This window comes from Solanum dulcamara, chromosome 7 (assembly GCF_947179165.1).
Source record: "Solanum dulcamara chromosome 7, daSolDulc1.2, whole genome shotgun sequence".
NCBI lineage: Eukaryota > Viridiplantae > Streptophyta > Magnoliopsida > Solanales > Solanaceae > Solanum > Solanum dulcamara.
The window spans coordinates 12,577,161-12,598,864 of NC_077243.1; the positions used below are offsets into that span (position 1 = coordinate 12,577,161).

General features: G+C 32.3%; 1 protein-coding gene across 1 annotated transcript; it reads left to right on the forward strand.

The window, feature by feature from the left end:
- The first annotated feature begins 12,560 nt into the window (after window positions 1-12,560).
- Window positions 12,561-15,954, forward strand: LOC129895057 (homeobox-leucine zipper protein HDG11). The gene is made up of 10 exons (XM_055970691.1): window positions 12,561-12,838; window positions 12,956-13,073; window positions 13,168-13,356; window positions 13,447-13,914; window positions 14,002-14,103; window positions 14,190-14,402; window positions 14,492-14,672; window positions 14,755-15,026; window positions 15,213-15,302; window positions 15,408-15,954. The coding sequence occupies exons 1-10, from the start codon at window positions 12,705-12,707 to the stop codon at window positions 15,804-15,806; spliced, it is 2,166 nt and encodes a 721-aa protein (XP_055826666.1). The 5' UTR covers window positions 12,561-12,704; the 3' UTR covers window positions 15,807-15,954.
- Window positions 15,955-21,704: the final 5,750 nt, after the last annotated feature.

The following is a 21,704-nucleotide window of genomic DNA, read 5'->3' on the forward strand; positions in this document are numbered from 1 at the left end:
TTTTGTATTATTGCACTTTTCATAGGGTAGAAATATTCTTAGCAAAAAGTAAAATGTACGGTTGGACTTTGTCAGTTGACTAGCTTATTAATTTGAGTAATAATATTGGTTGTTTTATGAAAACAAAAAATGAGGAATTTTTGTATACAGTGATAAAGTTTCGCTCTTAATTACTTCTTTTTAAAAAAGAATGATTTTTTTTTGTTTATTAAAAAAAAAATCCTTTTCTTTTTTTGATAACACCTTTCCATATGGCATGTTTCAGGCCATAAAATTAAAGGGCATTTTTGTATATTTGACATAACTTTAATTTAGGATCACAAGATTAAAAAGTCTTCTTATTTTCTTATATTCCGTGCCAAGTCAAACCAATGTCATTCTTTTTGAAATGGAGGGAAAAATAAACTAATGGCTATGAACGTTCTTTGCACGTTACTTTCTATCAATTATCATACAAAAAAGAACTCTGATGACTAATTCGGAGTCTCATCCCGACATCCGACTCAGGACTCGACCCCGACATTCTACCTCGACACCCGACACATGAATCGAAACTCTACTTTCGAACCAAAACTTGACCCTGACTCCCGATCCATTTTCCGATCCAACACTTATTCCAAAACTCAACTCGAGACCCGATTTCTGACTTGAGATCCGATCTCAATATTAACTCTGAACCCGACTTGAAACTTGACCCGACAGTGAGAGTTTATGTATTTATGAAAAATATAGTAGTAACTTGTGTCAAAATATAGTGGAATATATTATATCAATGCGCGCAAGTAAAATACATTGTATCCATATCACTGTATAACACATAAATTTTATGAAATAATACACTTATATCATCACCGAATATTAATTAACCACCCCAATCACCACAAAAAATCATTTGTATACATATGTTTAATGAGCTACATTTGTATACGGACTTGAAAAATAAGGAGATGCGTGGCTTAAGTATATTTGCTATTAAAATCAAACTCTCGTTATATATTAAAAAAAAATTAAAGTATCATTATTTCGGATAAATATAGAGATATATTTACCGTGTTGCATAATTTTTTTTTAATAAGAAAATTGACTTTCTGATCAAAAGCTTTCAGTCTTATGAGCGTGTTACAAATTTCAAAGAAGAGAAAAATATTTTTCCTTCTAATTTCGCGAGAAAATCAAACGTTTCCTTCTGCTTTAGAAAATAAATGTTCTCTTCATATTATGATGAAAAAGCAATTTATGGTTTGTTGTTTGAATTATCAATCTCCCCCTCTATGTTTTTTTTTTGTTGGTATTATCATACATTTTTCTTCTCTTTTTTTTTTCCTATATATATTTTCCTTCTCTTTTGTATCACGAAATTGGTTAACTGTTTAATGTTTTTTTTTTCTTCTCCTCTTTTTATCCTTGAACTTATTTAGCTACAATTTGATTCCCTCTTGTGATTCTAAAATCATTTACAACATAATTACACTTAGTCTTTTGATGAACTTGTTATTAAATATATAACTATTTAAAACATTTTTTGTTCTTAAAAAATGACACGCAATAACTAGATTACAACGTTAATTTCACATGTAGTCGTTGAATTTTCCCATGGTATATATCACTAAAATCACAACTATATTTTGTATCACTAAAGTTACTGAATTACTTATTTATTTATATATATATATATATATATATATATAATTAAAATCACCTAACGATATTTCTTTAAATAAGTAAATAAATTTATTTCTTTGTATCAATAAAATTATTAGAGGTAAAATGTTGAATGACAAAAGTCTCACGTTGGTGGTTAATGAGAAAAGTGAACTCCTTATAAGACTTGGACAATCCTCTTCCCTTTGAGCTAGCTTTGGGGGTGTGCGTTAGGCCTAAGACCTAATTTAACATGGTATCAGAGCAAGACCCGTCTCACCCAATGTTGGACCCCTAAAATTAAAATTGTTCACGCACCAGATGCTAAGCACGGGGCGTGAGGTGGGGTTGTTGATGGGTGAACTCCTTACAAGGTTTGGATAATCCTCTTTCCTTTGAGCTAGCTTTAAGGTCTTTGTTGGGCCTTAAAAAAAATCCCCCCCCCCCCCCCATACCCCCAAAGCTCCTCAACCATAAAAATATTTTGTGTATCATTAAAATCACTAGAATTGGAGGGAAAAATAATTTTAGCCAACTCAACCCCCCACCCCCACTCCGTGTGTGGTAAGGGGGCCAGAGGTTGGTGGGTTAGGTTCTCTGATATAGTTTTCTTCATACGCACCCACCAAAACAGTTGCACTTAAGACATAACAGTAGATTTTTTATTGTTGCATTTTGGGTCGACTTAAATACATTGAAGATATCACTTTCTCATTCTTACCTTAATATTGAAACATATCGCAACCCATTTTGTGTCAAATTATTTATTGTGTTTTTAAAAAATAATTATTTTAAATTATTTATAATTTTAAAAATTCAAGACAAAATTAGTTATCTCATATTTTGTATTGGTACCCTTTTTTTTTAGTAACTGCGATGGGATTGTTTCCAAAACGGTTAAATATTATACGAATAGCTAGGTTTTATTAATAACATTATCTATATTACCATAAAAACCAAAAAAGAAGAAGATAAAATCGCTAATTAATTGATGACAATCATATGGTTAACATTTTTTTTGGTTAGATATGGTTTAACATATTACACCTTATAACAAGGCTTATATTCCAAATTGATTGTCTCATTATTTCATTTATATATTGTCAGTTTTAACTTTATTTTGGTTGTATCTTTTTTTTTTAACGAGTTCACTTTTGGAGTTTGGATTATTAATTTTGCACTTTGTGAGTAAAATTATAAAATATGAAAGCCTATATATCAGAGGTAATTAAGCTTTTGCATTCAAATAATTGCAGGGTTAATTATCAAAATCATTTGTCACTATATCTTTTACGTTTAAAATTGTTTCGAGTGTTATAGTTTCTCTGGAATTTCTTTATATTCTTTGAATTTTATCATAATTATGTCTTACTTTTTTTAAAAAAAAAGAAGAAGGCATAATACATAAATATCTCCTTTAACTTGATTTCAGTTGACATCTGTGCCCTCCAATTTTGAGTGTGCACAAGTGGGCACTTAAATTTGTATAAAATTGAACAATTAGTTACACGTGTCCTATGTGGCATAATACACGTAGGACATTACACATTATACAAAATTGTCATGTAGGATGTCATGTAGGACGAATGTATCTATTTGTTCAAATTTTGGATAGTTAAAATATCTACTTATGCACTAATAAAGTCAGAGGTCATAATTGTCAGCGGAAACTACGTTAAGGATCATATTATGTATTATGCGTAAAAAAAAATACTACTGTTCTTTGAGGAAAAAAATTAAGATTAATATTATTGGGGGCTTAAGGCATGCCTTTTTTCTAATTTTTTAAAGTTGGCATTAACTGATGGCAAGATAAGTTATTTCATATAAGAGGTAATTTCATAAGATGTCCGATAAGTTCTACTCAAAGTCTTTAATTTTTCTAGGATGAAAAGAATTAAGTCTTTTGCGAAATGACGCCTAGTTGATTTTTTACCTCTGTTGCTGAATTAATATTTGAAAAGGTACATATATAATACACATTCTTATTTCCTCCGTTCTCATTAGTCGTTATGTTTACTAAATAATTTTTGTTCTTTTCAAATACTTGTCATTTAAGAAAAAAAATATCAAACTTCCACAGTAGCATTAGTTCTTCTATAATTGAGAAGCAAGTAAATAAATTTCACTTGTTTATAAAAATAGATTAATGATGTCATAAATTGAAGAACTAATAGTGTTAAATTAATCAACAATAACATATTCAGTGAAATCTCATTTAGTGCAAGTGGTGTTTGGGAAGGATAAAGTTTACGCAGACTTTATTCCTACTTCATAAAGGTAAAGAGTCTATTTCCGAAAGACCCTCGGCTCAAGTGCATCAAACCCAACTAAAAGAAGAAGAAAACAATGAAAAAAATATAAATGTTAATAAGAAAAATAATTTAAAGTCTATAAGAAAAAAATAATAACAAAATAGTGTGATAATCGAAACACAATAAATAAGGCATAATACATAAATAGGACCTTAAACTTGGCTTTAAATTTTAAGTTGGACCTTGAACTTTCATAGTGCACAAGTAAGCACTTTACATATCCCACGCTTAAACAAAAAAAATACTTGAGTCCTACCTGACAAAACGCGTGCAAAACACTCAATTTTAGCGCGTTTGGAGTAAAAATCGCGGCCAGCAACAGTAAAAAAATGTTGAATTGACACTTATGCCCTTAATAAATCCCTTTTATATATATCTTTTATTTATTCAAATCAAAATCCCATTTTTTCCTCTTCTTTTCTATACTCAAACTTTTTTTGCTCCTTTTTTTCCCACCATTTTCGATCTTTTTAAATGGAAATGGCTTCTAAATTTTTTTTTCGTTATGGAAAAAGAGCTATATGAAGATGACTCATATGACCAAAGTTGTAAAAAGGAACGAATTTACAATCATGGTCTCAAAAAAATTCTGCAATCTATCAATAATAAACTTTCAAAAGTAAAAAATTAATCATACCTGGACTAAATGGATGAAGGATAAAAGGCAAACATCCAAGAATATCAACTGAAAGTACAAATCTTGAACAAATTTTCCTTTGATTTGCGAAGAAATTATAGCTAGGGTTTGCGATTTTGATAAAATAGTGAGTGAAAAGGTGAAAATATTTCTAAGTTTGTTACCCTACCCTTATGTAACACCCCAAATTTTTTTGCTAAGACTCGAACCATTCTTCATGTGCGTGTAGGATCGAACTCAGTGACTTTTAGTTGTATATATAATTTAGGATCAATTACTAAGTATTTGAAGTATATTAGTTGTGTTTTAGGGTCATAAGGTATCCCTAACACCAAGCCGAGTCCAAAGAATTTCTATCGGCTAAATTTTCTGACGAGTCCGTATAAGGGTCAACTTCAAACAATCATATCTCCTAAAATATAAATAATTGAGTGGCCCATGAACTATAAAATTAAAGATCTTTGAGTCTTCTTTTCAACGCCACCAAGTTTGTCTCATTTGGAGTTCAGAGTAAAACGTTATGACCATTTTACTGGAGACGCTCTATCTTGACAGAAGTCCGTGATGGATCCACGATGCGGATAGGACACGAACTCCACTGCCTAAGACGAACGACGCCCCCTTTATTTTTTAGGGTATTTTTGTCCTATAACCCTTTGGAAAATTATTTTAATGTCCCTAAACTTGTAGAAATTAATTTTCCTCATTAAAACCCCTCTCATTCACTTCTAAACATCAGCACTCAAGAATTTTCAAAAAAGCATCAAGTTGGGGTTCTTTTTCAAGATTCTTCAACAAGGTAATTCATTCATAGATTTCAAGCTTTTCAAACCAAACTTCTTCATCTATTCGTGAATCACTAAGAGAAATCTTATGTAACGACCCATTAGATCGTTTTGAGTATTAGGAATTTTTAGTTCATAAAAGACTCATTCCGTAAAATTTTAATTGAATATTTTAGACCTTTTGATAATTACGGTTATTTAGTTGAGGGGAAAACTTAGATAACTTATTTAATTATTGGGTTAAAGTGTCAATTTATTTATCACTCTATACCAATTATTAAAGGAAAAGGATAGAATTTATTAATTTTGATACATAATTGAGTAGAAAAGAAAAAGAAGGAAGTAAATAATAATAAAAGAATATATATATAAAAAAAATCTGATGGCATTAAGACATCAGATATAAGTATAAGCAGCAGCGAGAAAGCGAACAAGAAAACGAACCAGAAACTGGAAAAAAATATACGGAGGAAGAAAGGAAAGAAAGGGGAAAAGAAAAATAAAGGAGATGAGAAAAATAAAGATTTTCATTCTAAAGCGTCAAAGTAGTTATTCTCATCCTTTCCATTAAATTTTTATGCGATTATGAATATAATTTTATGGTATATTGGTGGAGAAATAACGCTGAAATAAGAAAATATGACCCTAGGGTTCTTCACATAAAATCTTGATTTTGGAGGTCGAATAACGATCCGTTTTAACTGAAATTTGACATGTGAGTTTATTTTATCATGAGTGAACATAATCGGAAAGAAAATTTCAAATTTGACTTCAATGACTCGGGATGGGTTTTTGACCCAATTTTTTATCCGAAAATAAATATAGCTATATGGGTGTCATTGGATTCGTTTTCTTATGAAGATTATGTATTTGAACAGATTTTGATCATTTAGAAGCGTTACAAAAGGCTCAAGTTTTAAAGTGATTATTTAATTTAATTGAGGTTTAATCCTAGTTTTGAAATTCAAAAAATATAGGAGTTGACATGTTAAGTGACATCAAGATTAGGAACGTGTTTATAGAATTGGGTGAGTTATTGGAGCTAGGTTAAACATATATATAATATTGGTGTTTATCGATTAGTTTACTTATAAATATTATATATTTGATAGATTGAAATTGGTCTGATGCATTGAAGAAGGGAAAGACATTGGTGGATTAGCTTGCTTTACTTCGGTTCTTCGGTTGAGGTAGGTTCTAGTTTTTATTCTATATCATAAATAGAATCTTAATAGTGATTGATATTCATTGAGTAATGTGTGAAGTTTACTACGCATTTAATTGTTGTGGTTTAGATGGTTGATATGTTGTTTTGATTGGTCTGAAATCCCGAAACCATGAAATCCATAATCTTGAACTTGCCCTATCAAAAATGGTGCCTTGAATAAAGAAGGCTTGATGAAATATTGTTAATGAAGTGGAATGTAATTATGAAGAATGATAAATTAATTATATTTGGATCGGGTATCACGTTTCGACACGGTATATTTGGATTGGGTGTCACATTCTGACACAGTATATTTGGATTGGGTGTCACGTTCCAACACGGTATGTTTGGATCGGGTGTCACATTCCGATACGGTATATTTGGATCGGGTTTCACATTCTGGCACGGTAATATTAAAGGAAAATAAATTAAAATGACTTAATACTACTCAATCTCTAATAACTCATTTTCCAAAAGAGTGTGATGTGGAGGCTTGAGTCCTCGTATGTGATCTTAATATTGTTGATTGGTTATGAAATTATTCATTGTGTTATCACTTGATCTTGATCTTGTTGGTTGCTACTTGTTAAATGCTACGGTTGATTTTCCGCTATTACTTATTGCATATTGATTCCTATTTTGAGTCGGCCAATGATACCTACTCAGTACATATTGTCCTGTACTGACCCCTACTTGTATCTTTCTTTATTTTATTTGTGGAGTGCAGCGAGTCTTCCATCGGCTTTGACTCGACCTCAGCTCTAGTCAGTCTCCAGTTTATCGGATTGCAGGGTGAGCTATCCTTCTAGCTGGCGATGGAATATTTTGTCATGGCATGGTTTCCTTATTTTTCGGACACGTTATATTATTTATTTGGTGTTTGATAATTCGAGACTTAGCTTTAGAATTTAGATGTTATTCATGTGATGACTTTCAGGTTTTGGAAAAAACGTATTTAATTGAGCTTCCGCGTTATTGTCATATTTATTAGTTGAAGTTTGTATCTTTGGTTCTTCCACCTACGAGGTTAAGTGTGGGTGACACTCATGGCCCATTTTAGGTCGTGACATCTTAAATCCTAACCATAGGGTTTTCAAGAAAACAAGTCAAAGAATTTCAAGAAAGGGTCTCTTGATTGTTCTTTTTCAAGTTAAGATTTTTCATCAAGATTTATGGAGATTTTAAGGTATGTAAGACTAACCTAAAATATGGATTAGTTCTTCCATATGTCCCATAGATGTGTTGGAGAGAAATTGTGAAAGATTTGAACCCTCCATGAACGTTTTCTTGAATTTTCCTAAAATCCTAGAATACCTTTACATAGTATTAATTGATTGATGATCTTCATGACTTGAATTCTTGAACAAATTACTTTTCACATGATACTTCATAAAATGTAGCCATATATATATATATATATATATATATATATTGATTAATTGTAAATGATTATGTATATGTACTGATTGGAATGAAAAGCACGAATTGGGATAGCTAGGAATGTGAATGGCATAAAATAGGAACATAACTTATTGTTTTCATACAAGTATATCTAACTACTCTTGAAAGATGTGATTGAGACTAATTGGATAGTATGATTTGTTGAAAGGTTTGATTATGATAAAATTCATAAATTGATAGGGGTCCACATGAAACTTGTCGATATGATTAGATTAAACTAATTGGATAGAGCTTTATGAGTATTGAGTCTTGGGAGGAGTATAGACCACCGAATTGGGTAAGAGTAAGTAATAACTCAAACCCAATAACTACGTCGCCAAACGTAGGAGAGAATTGGACCATTAAAGTCGGATGTTTCCCAAATTACTATCCTGACATGATAGAACTTGATTGATTGTGGACCCATGATTGTTGATTCATTCCTACCCTGGCAAGGTATGAACGGATGTGACAACAACGTTGGCTTGTTGTACTATCACTGGCTCATAAGTGATGGTTGTCGGATAAGAGAAACTCCCATATAGGTCTTGATAGTACTCTGAGTCGAATTGGAATGGATTGGATTGGATTGTACATGATTGGTCTTGTCTAAATCATATTCTTGTTTAGACTTAGGACATCTTAATTGAATTGGTTCTTCTCTTGAGTTGACTGATTCTACCCTGATGCATGTTTCACTCTGCCATTTTACATACTCGTATATTCCACGTACTGACGCCATGTGGCCTGCATTATTTCATGATGCAGAGACGGATACTAGAGATCATCAACAGGCACACCGTTGAGGATCTATTCACTTCCATCTAGTTGGTGAGTCCTCCCTTTTTTCGGAGGATACCGCAATTATCTTTTCAGCTTTGAGTTAGTTTTTCTTTATTTGATTTGTGGTATCCATGAACTTGTCATTGGCACCTCTTAGATTATTGATAGAGGCTTCATAGAGTAGAGTGTAGATGATGTTGATTTGTTCGTTTTGACTAGTTTCATTCTTACTATTTGTTAAATTGAATATGTGGTTGGCCTTTGACCTTATTTATGAATAGAATCCTTGTGAGTTGACTCTTACACTGATAGAATGTGACTGAATGAGAGTGTGATTGGACCAAGTGGTTCGCTTGAATGCCAACAATGGTTTTCAAGTGCCGGCCACATATAAGGTACCCTTCCGGGGAGTGACACCTTACCTTTGTATATAGTTCTATTTTATTTTTAAATTTTAAAATCTACGTGTAAATTAGTTGGCAGCAATTGAATGACTAATAAATCCACATCACAGTGTTTGTCTTACACGCGTTTAGGCTGCAGGTATCGAGTGTCTTTTTGTTTAAGTGTGGGATAATTAAAGTGCCTACTTGTGCACTATGAAAGTTCAAGGTCCAACTTAAACTTTGAAACCAAGTTTAAGTCCCTATTTATGGATTATGCCCAATAAACAACTTATGAAAACAACTAGAAGGGCACGACTAGTACTACAATAGGCACTAACAAGCCTAATTTCTCGCAAGGCAAGACAACATGCCACCCCTACTAACCTTCTGCCCTAATAAACGACCTCCACTCCTTCCTATCTAGAGTCATGTCATCGATAATATGAAGTTGTGTCATGTCCTTTCTAATCATCTCTCCTTAATATTTTCTTGCCTACCTTTACCCCTCTGTGTACCCCCTACAAACAGCCTCTCGAACTTTTTTATTGCTGTCTGCACATATCTAAATTATCTCAATCTCGCTTCCCTCATCTTATCCCCCACAGAGGTCACTCTCACTTTTTCCCGGATAACCTTATTCCTAATCTTGTCGTTCCTAGTATGACACATATCCATCTATTTCAACATCCGCATCTCCTCAACATGGATCTTCTGAACACGTGAGTTCTTGATTGGCCGGCACTTCATCCCGTACAACAAGGATGGTCTAACCACCACTCTGTAGAACTTACATTTAAATTTAGGTGGTACCTTCTTATTACACAAAACTCCAAAGGCAAGCCTCCATTTCATTCTTGCCTCTCCAATGCGATGTGTGACATAATCATCGATGTTCCTACTATCCTGGATTACGGACCCAAGATACTTGAAACTTCCTCTCTTACGAATAGTCTTTGTGGCAAGCCGTATTTTCACATCCGCTTCATCTAACACAATACTGAATTTACACTCCAATTATTCTGTTTTTGGTATCGCACAACATAAACCCTTTGAACTCTAGAGTCTATCTCCAAACCTCCAACCTTGTATTAACTCTGTCCCGTATCTCATCAATCAATACTATGTCAGGTACTATGTCGTCCGCAAACAACATACACTATGAAACCTCTTACTGAATAGACCTCATCAACTCATTCATCACCAAAGCAAATAGGAAAGTGCCAAGAATTGATCTCTGATGTAGCTCAATTGGGAAATGCTCCGAGTCTTTTCCCAATGTTCTAACCCGAGTCTTGGCTCCATCATACATGTCTTTCATTGCCCTAATATTAATTATCGAGACACCTTTAACCTCCAAACACCTCCAAAGAACATTTCTTGAAACTTTGTCATATACCTTTTCAAAGACCATAAACACTGTCTTTCTTTCTTTTCCTATATTTCTCCACTAGGTTAAATTAGCCAAATTGCTCTTATTAACTAATATTTCCTCCGTTGCAAATCAATAGTTGCTTTAATTTAAAAAGTTTGTTTCAAATAGTTATCATTTTAAGATTTTTAGATTAAAGAGATGACTATTATTTCGATAAGCCTAAGTTTGATAGTCTAGAAATTAAGTTATTTATGTATTTTGTAATTAATTTTATATACTAATTATGCCTGCATATATATAAGTTAATCACACTGTAAAGATAACGTAATAAATTATGGATTTCCCTTGAGAAAAGGGAAGAAAGAGAAGGTCAAATCAGGGCGGTTGCCACCCCAAACTGCCGTCATGCACCGTCACTGCAAATCTGCTACTACTACTAACTGGTAAAGCAAGTACTTTTTATGGTTATAAATTTCAAGTCGTCATGACAGGATAGATTGACCCTTGATAGTTTTGACTTTATTGGTCGACTTAGTCAGCCTGGTAATTGGTAAACCCTTGGTTTTAAAAAGTTGCCCAAAAATCAAAATAGATTGTCGAGAAACTATTTTACTTTTAATTCGATATCTCGAATTTGTTCTTTAGATATGAAAAAAATTTATTTGAAATATTATTAGCAAAATAAGCTCTGTAGTACACAAATTTCAATACGAATATTAGATACCAGATAAAAAATTGATAAAAAAAAGTTTTCCAAAAGATAAATCGAAAAAAGACTAGAAAATAATATTTTCCTTCGCTACAATTGATGTTTTCCCACTCTTAACTACTTTTATTTTATCACCCTGGGTTTGTGTGGCAATGAATAAGATTTTTCCGTCAGTAAATGTATAGGTAGAGCTAGCATGTACAACAAATGAACTCACATTTGTATTAATAACTTTTGTTCGAATCTTATATATGTGTTAAAAAATTAAGTAAAAATTTACATTTTTTATTTTATATTAACTTAACATTGATCAATATAACATCTTGAATTCACTTCAAGCTAAAGGTCTCTTATTAAAATCTTAATATAAAATATTTTCATTGAATGGTTTTTACGTGGTGTTAATTCGAACTAATCCGACCACCAAAATCAATATCTTGACGTGGAGTGAGATTTAAAAAATTACTTTAATTTATAATTCTCCCCCTTTTTTTTTGGGGTGGGGGGTTGCTTAACATCGTGAAAGTTATGTTTTTGCTCTTTGCCAAAACCGTTATAGTAATTGAATTATCCTTAACAACGACATCAAATTTTCCAATAATATATAAAAATGACAGAGCCCAAAATTATTATTATTTTTTTAAAAAAAAAACACGTTTACAATGTATCTTGAAGATTAGCTCCGAATGATGAGACAATTAATCCGTCGGTTACAATAGTCAATACGGACACAGCGTCCTATAATTAAAGCACTTTGTAAATAGTGTGTGCACATATAGCCCCTTAGGGTAAGTAATGACTAACCACTAGCAGTCGAAAAGTATTTAGTGCGCTCCATTAATACATCAAGTCATTTAAATAATATCTATTGATAAATTTATACGTAGAACATAAAATTAATAATAATCTTTTCCTTATAACTATAACAATTTTTTTTTCAATTATGTAAACTTCCCCCAAATTTTCCTCTCTTACTTTTTATCTTTAGCAGCATTTTCTCCACAAATTTATCTTTCTAAATTCATATATAATATACTTGTGATATTCCATCCCTTACCAAATAAATATAAATATCCACTGGTCTTTCCCTTGAACTATGCTAAATAACAACTTCACTTATGCATATTCCTTTTTCCTGTTCTATCATTTTCTTTCTCCCTCGTTACTAGTGATATATTACTATTACTATTAATTATTATTTTATTATTATTATTTTAGGGGGTGAGTTGTCTTTACTATATGGTAATTTCTCCATTCAGTAGTAGTATTTAATATTGGTGGTTGTAGTAATGGTCTGAGTGAATTGAAGATTCTTGTTTGCTTCTCACTCTCTCTTTTTGTAATGGGAATAGCTAAAAAAATTTCTTCAAACTCAGTACTACTACTCACTAGTTAGTTATTGACGCTTAATAAAGTATAATTCTCATCAATGGAGTACGCCGGCACCGGCAGTGGTGGTGGCGGCACCAGTAGCGGCGGCGATCCCCACGACGCCTCCGATCCTCACCGGAGGAAAAAGCGTTATCATCGTCACACTGCTAATCAAATTCAAAGACTTGAAGCGTAAGAAATTGAAATTCCTGTACAACAGTACTATCCATGCATTTTTGCATTTACAATCGGTAGCTATTTTTTTTAATTTCTTTTTTGCTAATTTGATTGAGTTTTTGGTGTTGCTAGTATTTTTAAGGAATGTCCGCATCCAGATGAAAAGATGAGATTGCAGTTAAGTAGAGATTTGGGTTTGGCTCCTCGACAGATTAAGTTTTGGTTCCAAAATAGAAGGACTCAAATGAAGGTTTGTTTAATCTTTGCTCTGTATCTTCTTATTTTTTCGAAAAATTGCGAGTTTATTCAACTGATTGTGTTGCTTTTTGGTTTGGTATTTTTAGGCACAACACGAGAGAGCAGATAATTGTGCACTTCGAGCAGAGAATGATAAAATTCGATGTGAAAATATAGCAATTAGAGAAGCTTTGAAGAATGTGATTTGCCCATCATGTGGAGGTCCTCCTGTTACTGAAGATTCATATTTTGATGAGCAAAAATTGAGAATTGAAAACATGCAATTAAAAGAAGAGGTTTATTTTAATTAATTTAATTTCTTCCCTAATTTAATCTTTCAATTTCACTTATTTGATGTAGTTATTCATTTTACGAACATCATGCAGCTTGATAAAGTATCTAGTATTGCTGCTAAGTATATAGGGAGGCCAATTTCACAACTCCCACCAGTGCAACCTATTCATCTATCTTCACTAGACTTGTCCATGTCTAGTTTTATTGGCCATGGCCCTAATTCCCTTGATCTTGATCTCGATCTTCTTCCTGGAAGTTCGTCGAATATGCCCAGTTTGGCATATGCTACGTTGAATTTATCGGACATGGATAAGTCACTTATGGCTGATATTGCTGGTAATGCAATGGAGGAACTTATTAAATTGGTGCAAACTAATGAACCTTTGTGGATGAAGTCCACAATTGATGGAAGAGATGTACTTAATTTCGACAACTATGATCGTGTTTTCCCGAGGGCTAATAGTCATTTGAAAAATCCTAATGTTCGGATTGAGGCTTCCAGGGACTCAGGTGTTGTTATTATGAATGGTTTAGCATTGGTCAACGTGTTTATGGATGCGGTTAGTTTTTATTATCACATTTTTTTATTGCAAATGGAAAGAGTTGATTGACATTTCTGATCTTTTTCCCTATTTTCTGTTTGGTAGAACAAATGGCATGAATTCTTTCCTACAATTGTTTCAAAGGCTAGAACGCTCGAAGTAATATCATCTGGTGCAATGGGCAGCAGAACTAGTACACTACAATTGGTAAAGAAGTTCAATATACTTAACGAAGATGAATTTTTTCTTGAAAATACATCTTTTTTTAGGCTGAAAACGACTACATGATGCAGATGTATGAAGAATTGCAAGTGCTTTCACCATTGGTCCCGACGCGACAATTGTATTTTCTACGGTTTTGCCAGCAGATTGAGCAAGGCTCGTGGGCAATTGTTGATGTCTCTTATGACATAACACAAGAAAATCAGTATTCTTCCACTTCTTGCAAAGTTCATAGGCTTCCATCTGGATGCTTGATACAAGATATGCCCAATGGTTATTCCAAGGTTGTCCAAAATGCCCGTAATAATCACATTATAAGCTCTACATTTGTCATTAATTATGAGATTAATTTCTAAATTTATTTGTGGAATAGGTTACTTGGGTGGAACATGTAGAAGTGGAAGAGAAAGGTTTAATTCATAGGCTATATAGAGATCTTATACACAGTGGATTGGCATTTGGAGCAGAGCGATGGGTTGGCACTCTTCAAAGAGTTTGTGAAAGATATGCTTGTCTCATGGTTAATAGCAACCCGTCTCACGACCTTGGTGAAGGTAGCTTAAATCAAAATTCCTTTTTTTTTCCTGATAAAATTAGAAATTTAAATTGATGGATTAATGTGTAATGTTATATTAGCATTAATTCCATCGCCCGATGGGAAGAGGAGCATGATGAAATTGGCACAAAGGATGGTGAGTAATTTCTGTGCTAGCGTAAATCCATCTAATGGACACCAATGGAACACAATTTCTGGTTTGAATGAGTTTGAAGTCAGAGCAACTCTCCAAAAGAGCACTGATCCTGGCCAGCCCAATGGCGTAGTCATTAGTGCAGCTACCACAATTTGGCTGCCAATTCCTCCACAACATGTCTTCAATTTCTTCAGAGACGAACGCACTCGACCCCAGGTCTGCAAATTGACTATGCTTCTAGATTCATTTGACTTTGTGCCCAGTGGGGAAATGTAGAAAAGTTTCAATTGACTTTCTGTTCTTGTAAATTGGGATTACTTGGTACATGTAACTATTCGTTGTCTTTTTAGTTAATATGAAATGCGATCTTAATTTGAGGAATTCATTTGTTTATGTTCACAGTGGGATGTCCTTTCCAACCAAAATCCAGTGCAAGAGGTAGCTCATATCGTAAATGGCTCTCATTCAGGGAACTGCATTTCTGTGCTACGGGTAAAAATGATGAAAACCATACTATAAATATATTTTCTTAAAGATTATAAATGAATTTCCTTGTATTAAATTTTGATTACGAGGAAAAATATTGCATATTTTTAGGCCTATAACACTAGCCAGAACAACATGCTGATACTCCAAGAAAGCTGCATAGACTCATCAGGGGCATTAGTAGTGTATAGCCCAGTAGATATACCAGCCATCAACATAGCGATGAGCGGTGAGGACCCCACATATATCCCGTTGCTACCCTCGGGGTTCACAATATCGCCAGACGGACGACAACAAGAGACGGAGGCAGCATCATGCAGCAGCAGCTCAAATGTAAGTACTATAGGAGGAGGCAGGTCAGGGGGTTCACTTATAACAGTAGTATTTCAAATTTTAGTAAGCAGTTTGCCATCAGCAAAAATGAACCCAGAATCAGTAAACACTGTGAATAATCTCATAGGGAGCACTGTTCACCAAATTAAATCTGCCTTGAATTGCTCCACTTCCTGATCCTATTTTTTTGAAATCATCAGTTCAGCATTTAAATTACCTCTCTGCTTCTGTTTAGAAGTAGTTGGGAAATTTCAATGCTTCTTTCATTACCTCTGTCACAGCTTTATGACATTTCACAACTCATAATCTTTCTATTTTTTTTTTTTGTGTGTGTGTGGGGGGGGGGGGGGGGGGGGGTTGGTTAGCATATTTTTCCCTTATGAATTGTGGATTCGTGTTTTTTTCTTTTTCGAATTTCATTTTGCGTTAGAGGAGTCAAGAACGCACCATACAAGAAACATCTTGGTAAGAAAGTGTTAACAATTGTTACTTTGTCAAGACAAGAAAATTGTATGGTTCGGGTATTGACTTCTGTACTTGGAACTTTATTCTATCAATCTAATGGAAGTATGTTTGAATTATTTTTTTCCTTCTACATAACAGAATTTAATTTCTCAGTCTTATTGAATATTCTTTTTTCATTTCTATTATTTATTTATTTTCTGTAAATGTACATTGTATTCAACATTGTGGTCCAACAATGGGAGAATAAAGTCCATGCTGGCCAAGAGTTGAAAGTCCAGAAATGTGGGGGCCAAAACAATGACCCATTAAGAAAAACTTGTTAATTACTAACTTGTATATATTTGGGGTTTGGGGGAGGGGTTGTGGGGGTGACTCAATTCCCAACTGTTCTATTGTACATAGAAAAAAAAAAGTGAAATCTCATTATAGTGAGATTAAACTTGTTGGTAGATCTATTATTAAATGCTTGTGTGAACAAGGCAGTCCATTTTTAGGCCCAAGGTTGTCGATAGGCAGCTTTATTCTCAGGTTTAAGATGGCACTTGACCATTACACAATTGAATGCTACTTGCCCCTACAACCTGTGGGGGCATCAAGAAAGTAACAATTCAATTTTTTCAAAATTATATATATATACGGCTAATTTGCAAAAACCTCTATTAATTTTATAAGGTATATGTTAAACTGCTATTTTACACAAGCACAAGTATAGATATATTCTCTATTCTAAAATAAGTGTTATCTTACTCAAAAAAAAAAAAATTGTCCCAAAATAAGTGTCATCTTAGAAATTCAAGACAAAAATTAGTATCATATGTTTTCAGCTATACTTTTATAATCCATCTTCTTAGTAGTATCAATTTTCAAGAGATATTTATTAACCAAGAATAGTTTATTAAACTAACACATTATATTTATTATTTTTTTAATAAACATGATTTTTGCTAATGTAACACTTATTTTGGGCGGAAGAAATAACTTTGTCGTCTATCAAGATTTGAACAAATGCAAAAGAAAAATCACTTAATATTTTTGCATTTGCTAAAATTTAAATTAGAGACTTGATGATTTGTAACTCATCACATCAACTACTAGGTCATATCATCGGGTGCAATTTTGTCAAATATAAAAAATGTCCACGATTGGGCATTTATTAGAAATTAGGAGAATATGATATCCCAACTAATTCTTAACTAATAGCGTCTCTGAACAGACGCTTGTTTTCTCAGAGTTTCATGTCAGATGTCCCTAATGTGGAAAATATGGGAGTTTTGGATTCAACTAGTTTTTGTATTGGAAAACTCCACTTGAACTACCTTAAGATATGTACTAAAATAGAAGTGGAGATGGAATTTTTTGTTGTATCTTCAATGGAGAACTTACTTGATCAGGAATGTATATTATACATGCCCAGAGAATATAGGGTGTGTTCGGCATGGAGGAAAATATTTTTTTATTTTTTCATTTTTTGGGTCAAAAAATTTTGGAAAGTATTTTTTCATTATAGTCTTATAGATGAGAAGAATGAGTTGCCTAATGTAAATAGAGAAAATAAGTTCTACATGTTGCATTTCACATTGATTGTGTCGTCTCACACCATCCAGTACACCATATCTTCACCCCACCCCCTGTATCCCTGTTCGCACCATCCCCTCCTCCCATTTTATTTGCCTAGATTATATACAAATACTTTTAGAATAATATTTTTTACTTGCATATCACACACAAAAAAATAAGTATAAGAAAGCCACTTATTTTCCTAGAATACATTTTTCAAGAATTTTTTTCCATATAAAACATTTTCCTTCAATTCGAACACACTGCATAAATACGAATTTTATTTTCAACCTTTGGGGTGTGTTGTTGATGAGTAATGACACTGCTCTTAAGAATATTTCACCTAATAGATATATTTTCCAAGATTTAAGAAAATATTTTAGTATAAATTAGAAGCAGAAACAACAAAGAATTAATCTACAGTATCAACAAGAAAAAACTTGAATATTTCTATTATCGTGTATCTCACAGAAAGAAAAATAATAGTATGTACTTTTATTTTAATTACAAAAGGAAAGGAGATATATACCTGAACTTGTTTTTTCAAAAAAAACTACCTAGACAAACATTCCTTCTATATTTACTAATATTTTCTTTATAGTTTGAAATAATTACATATTGTCTCACTAATTCATAATTAATATCAAATTTCAAGTTAGATACACCTAAATATATGTATTTTTGCTACTAGATATAGTAAAATAGGGGGAGATGCGAGCGAGATAGGAGGGAGGAGATCGAGATCCCCAGATACATGCGAATCAAATTAAATACATGTATGTGGGATACCAGATAAAGGGAGAGAAACGAGCAAAAGAGTCAAATACATGCGATCTACTTGAATATAGTGTATTTAAAACAAATTACACTTAATTTTGAACTCATGTATCCAAGATACATATATTTGAACGCGCTAGAAACATATATTCGAAGTCCAAAATCTGATAAGATTTATAATATTGCAAACTAGCGTGAATTTGAGTAATTAACTCTCCAAAACCAGCATAAATTTGAGTAATTAACTCTCCAAAACCAGTGTGAATTTGAGTAAGTTAACCTAAAAAAAATGTCAAAATGGTGGGCTTACGGTTAAAATAGAAATAACTCATTACAAAATAATAAGAACACATTAAAGTGTCGGAAAAAAAAACTATGGACATTATTTTAGTAAGTATGAATCTGAACATTTTCTTTTGAATACTAACTCTTTTTTACTCTCAATATAATGTCTCAATTTAATTGTATGGAATTCAATGATACAAATAAACTGTACGTGTTTAATTAAGGAGGCTACGTCTTGAACACGAAAGCAACAAGATTTGGTCATAAAAAATAGGCAACAAAGGAAAAGGAGACAATGTAGCATGAGGATTTCCTCTATGCACCTATTGAAAATGTAGTTAATTAATTAGGTAATTAAATACCCTAGCTAAGCATTTTAAGCCAGAGAATGCTAACCAATTAAAGAGAACTACCGCCATAAATCAATTTTTTTTGGTAATCTTATTGAGTAAGCTATATGGTTCGGCCAAATTTATTTATCAATATGGCCAAAATATACAAAATTTTATACAATGATTATATATATAGGCCAAAATATACAAAATTTATCATTGATTATATGTATATGGATAATGTAGATATATTATTCTTAAATATAGAAAATCTATGCATTTGTTGACTATTTCGTAAACTAAATCGTCTAAAGGTTTCCCTCATGATACTAGCCCTCTAACCACGTATTAAGTGCACATTTGATGTAATTAAGTACAAAAGGAACTCTAATTAAAGGCAGGTTATCCCTGCATCTCAAATTACATATAGTGTTTATGTTTTACACGTACTTTAAAAAAATATTAACTATAAGAAGTTTTTAACTATTTTACTCTTATTTATGTCTTAACCTAAAATATATAATCTTTCCTCGTGAAAGGTGTCTGATTAATTATTCCAATTTCTGTCGCAGAAGCATTTTAACTACAAAGGTTAGTCCTTAAATGTCCATTTGTGCTTCATCCCATATTTTTCTATTTTAGCACATCACCTCAAACTTTTGTGTAAAAATAATTAGTAGAGTAGCATTTAACTTTGTACTTTCAATCTATACTACCAAATTTTGCCGTCAAATATCGCAAGCACTTTTAAGTCTTTAACTAAGTCTTTTAATTAGTTTATTGGGCTGATATATAAATTTGTCCATAAAAAATAGGGACAATTTCAAATATATACAATAAACTAATTAGTTTACAACAAATATAACCATGTTTTATTTACATTACTTATACAAGAGCTATACACTGAATATACATTATGATACACTCAAAAACTGAATATAACTTGACTATACATGAAATATACACTACTATACATGCCTATACAATGAATGATCATTTTTTGGTAATTATTTTTGCCGAATGACTATGTGACGTAATTATCTCTAAAACATATTATCAAAATGTTTTTAAAAAATATTTTTTTCTGTTTGATATGTTATATCATATAGTCATAATAAAAGTTTTTTTTATTAAGTACTTAAAAGTTATAAAAGAACAAATAAATAAAACAAAACTTAGTAAGAACTATGATTTGTGCAGATTGAGTTATCACCCGCTTTTTAATCAAATTATTTTAGTCCAAATAACTTTTTGAACAGGTAAATTATTAACTCAACTCATTTTGACACGCTTAAATTCAAAAAAGGAATGTAGAGAAGAGACTTAGAAAAAAAAAAGGACACGAAAATAAGAAACTGCAAGCAGACAGACAGAAAATAACATAACTTGTTTTTTAACATGAAAACAAGTCAACCTGCCCAATTGACCCCCTTAGTTGCATGGGTCATGTCATATTTTCTGACTGGCCCCTTCTCATTATGAGAATTAATGAATGTATATAACCCTATCCTGATCTGATCCGGTATAAAATGAACTTATAATCATGGAATCGACTCGATCATCAGATTGTAAGTTCATAACCCTAGTCCATTCCTATTTTGAGCGGAATAGAAACTGCTAATTCTTTGGTTTCAGTTAGTAAGAGGGATCTTGAACTAAGAAATAAACCTTAGAAGCTAAGAAAAAAGCTATTCTGAACAATTGTAATAATCGGGTTCATTGATATTCCTTGTAGAGTAAATGCTATCACACATACAGTCATACTCAATTCGATGGAATTATTTGATCTTAAAGGGGGGGTCATTTTTCGCTTACTCTTGATGCCTAAAGGCAAAAAGCTTCTTCAATAGCCAAATCGAGCAATCAAGCAGCAAGTTGAAGTCTTTGACTTTACAAGTCCTACGCTCAAGCAAAAGGCTAAGAGCGCTTGTTCCACTTCTAGCTCGTTAGGGATGGAATTCCTAAGACGTCTGATGCCCTAATTCTTAGTCTCAATCAAGTAAGAAAGGGAAATGCATATTCCTAATCCTAAATGGAATGTCACAATATTGTAGGGATTCATAATGTAAACATAGTATCAATTTAGATAGTCCTAAATGGCCCGGTACTATCAATTAATTTTCAATCATGGATACATACTCATAATTGTTATCTTTACGTGTTAATATCATGATATAATATCACGTGAAATTGGTAAACATTACATCAATTCACCGATGTCCACATCAAATCAAATAATTTAATCTTAGCAGTTAAATTAAAATAAAAATGCATGCACTTAACCATAATTATATGATAAATGTGTGTATGCAAGACATGTCTTTCCTTATATAAATATCGAGTGCGGGTAAATTTTACTAAATTAAATTATATTGTAGGAATAAGGTTTATAAACGCATCTAAACTATGAACAAATTTTCGACTACACAGCTAAACTATGGCGAAATGGCTAACTACACACCTAAATTTATGTGAAGGTTCTATGACCCCCTCACCCTTACCAAACTTATTTTTTTGTGTTATTTACCTCATTCACTAATTATCTACTAATAAATTAAAGTAAATATGGTAAAGTGCATTATATCATGCAACATTTCAAGTAATTAAATATTAAATATGTTTAGACAGATATCATATGCACTAATATTAAAATCACTAA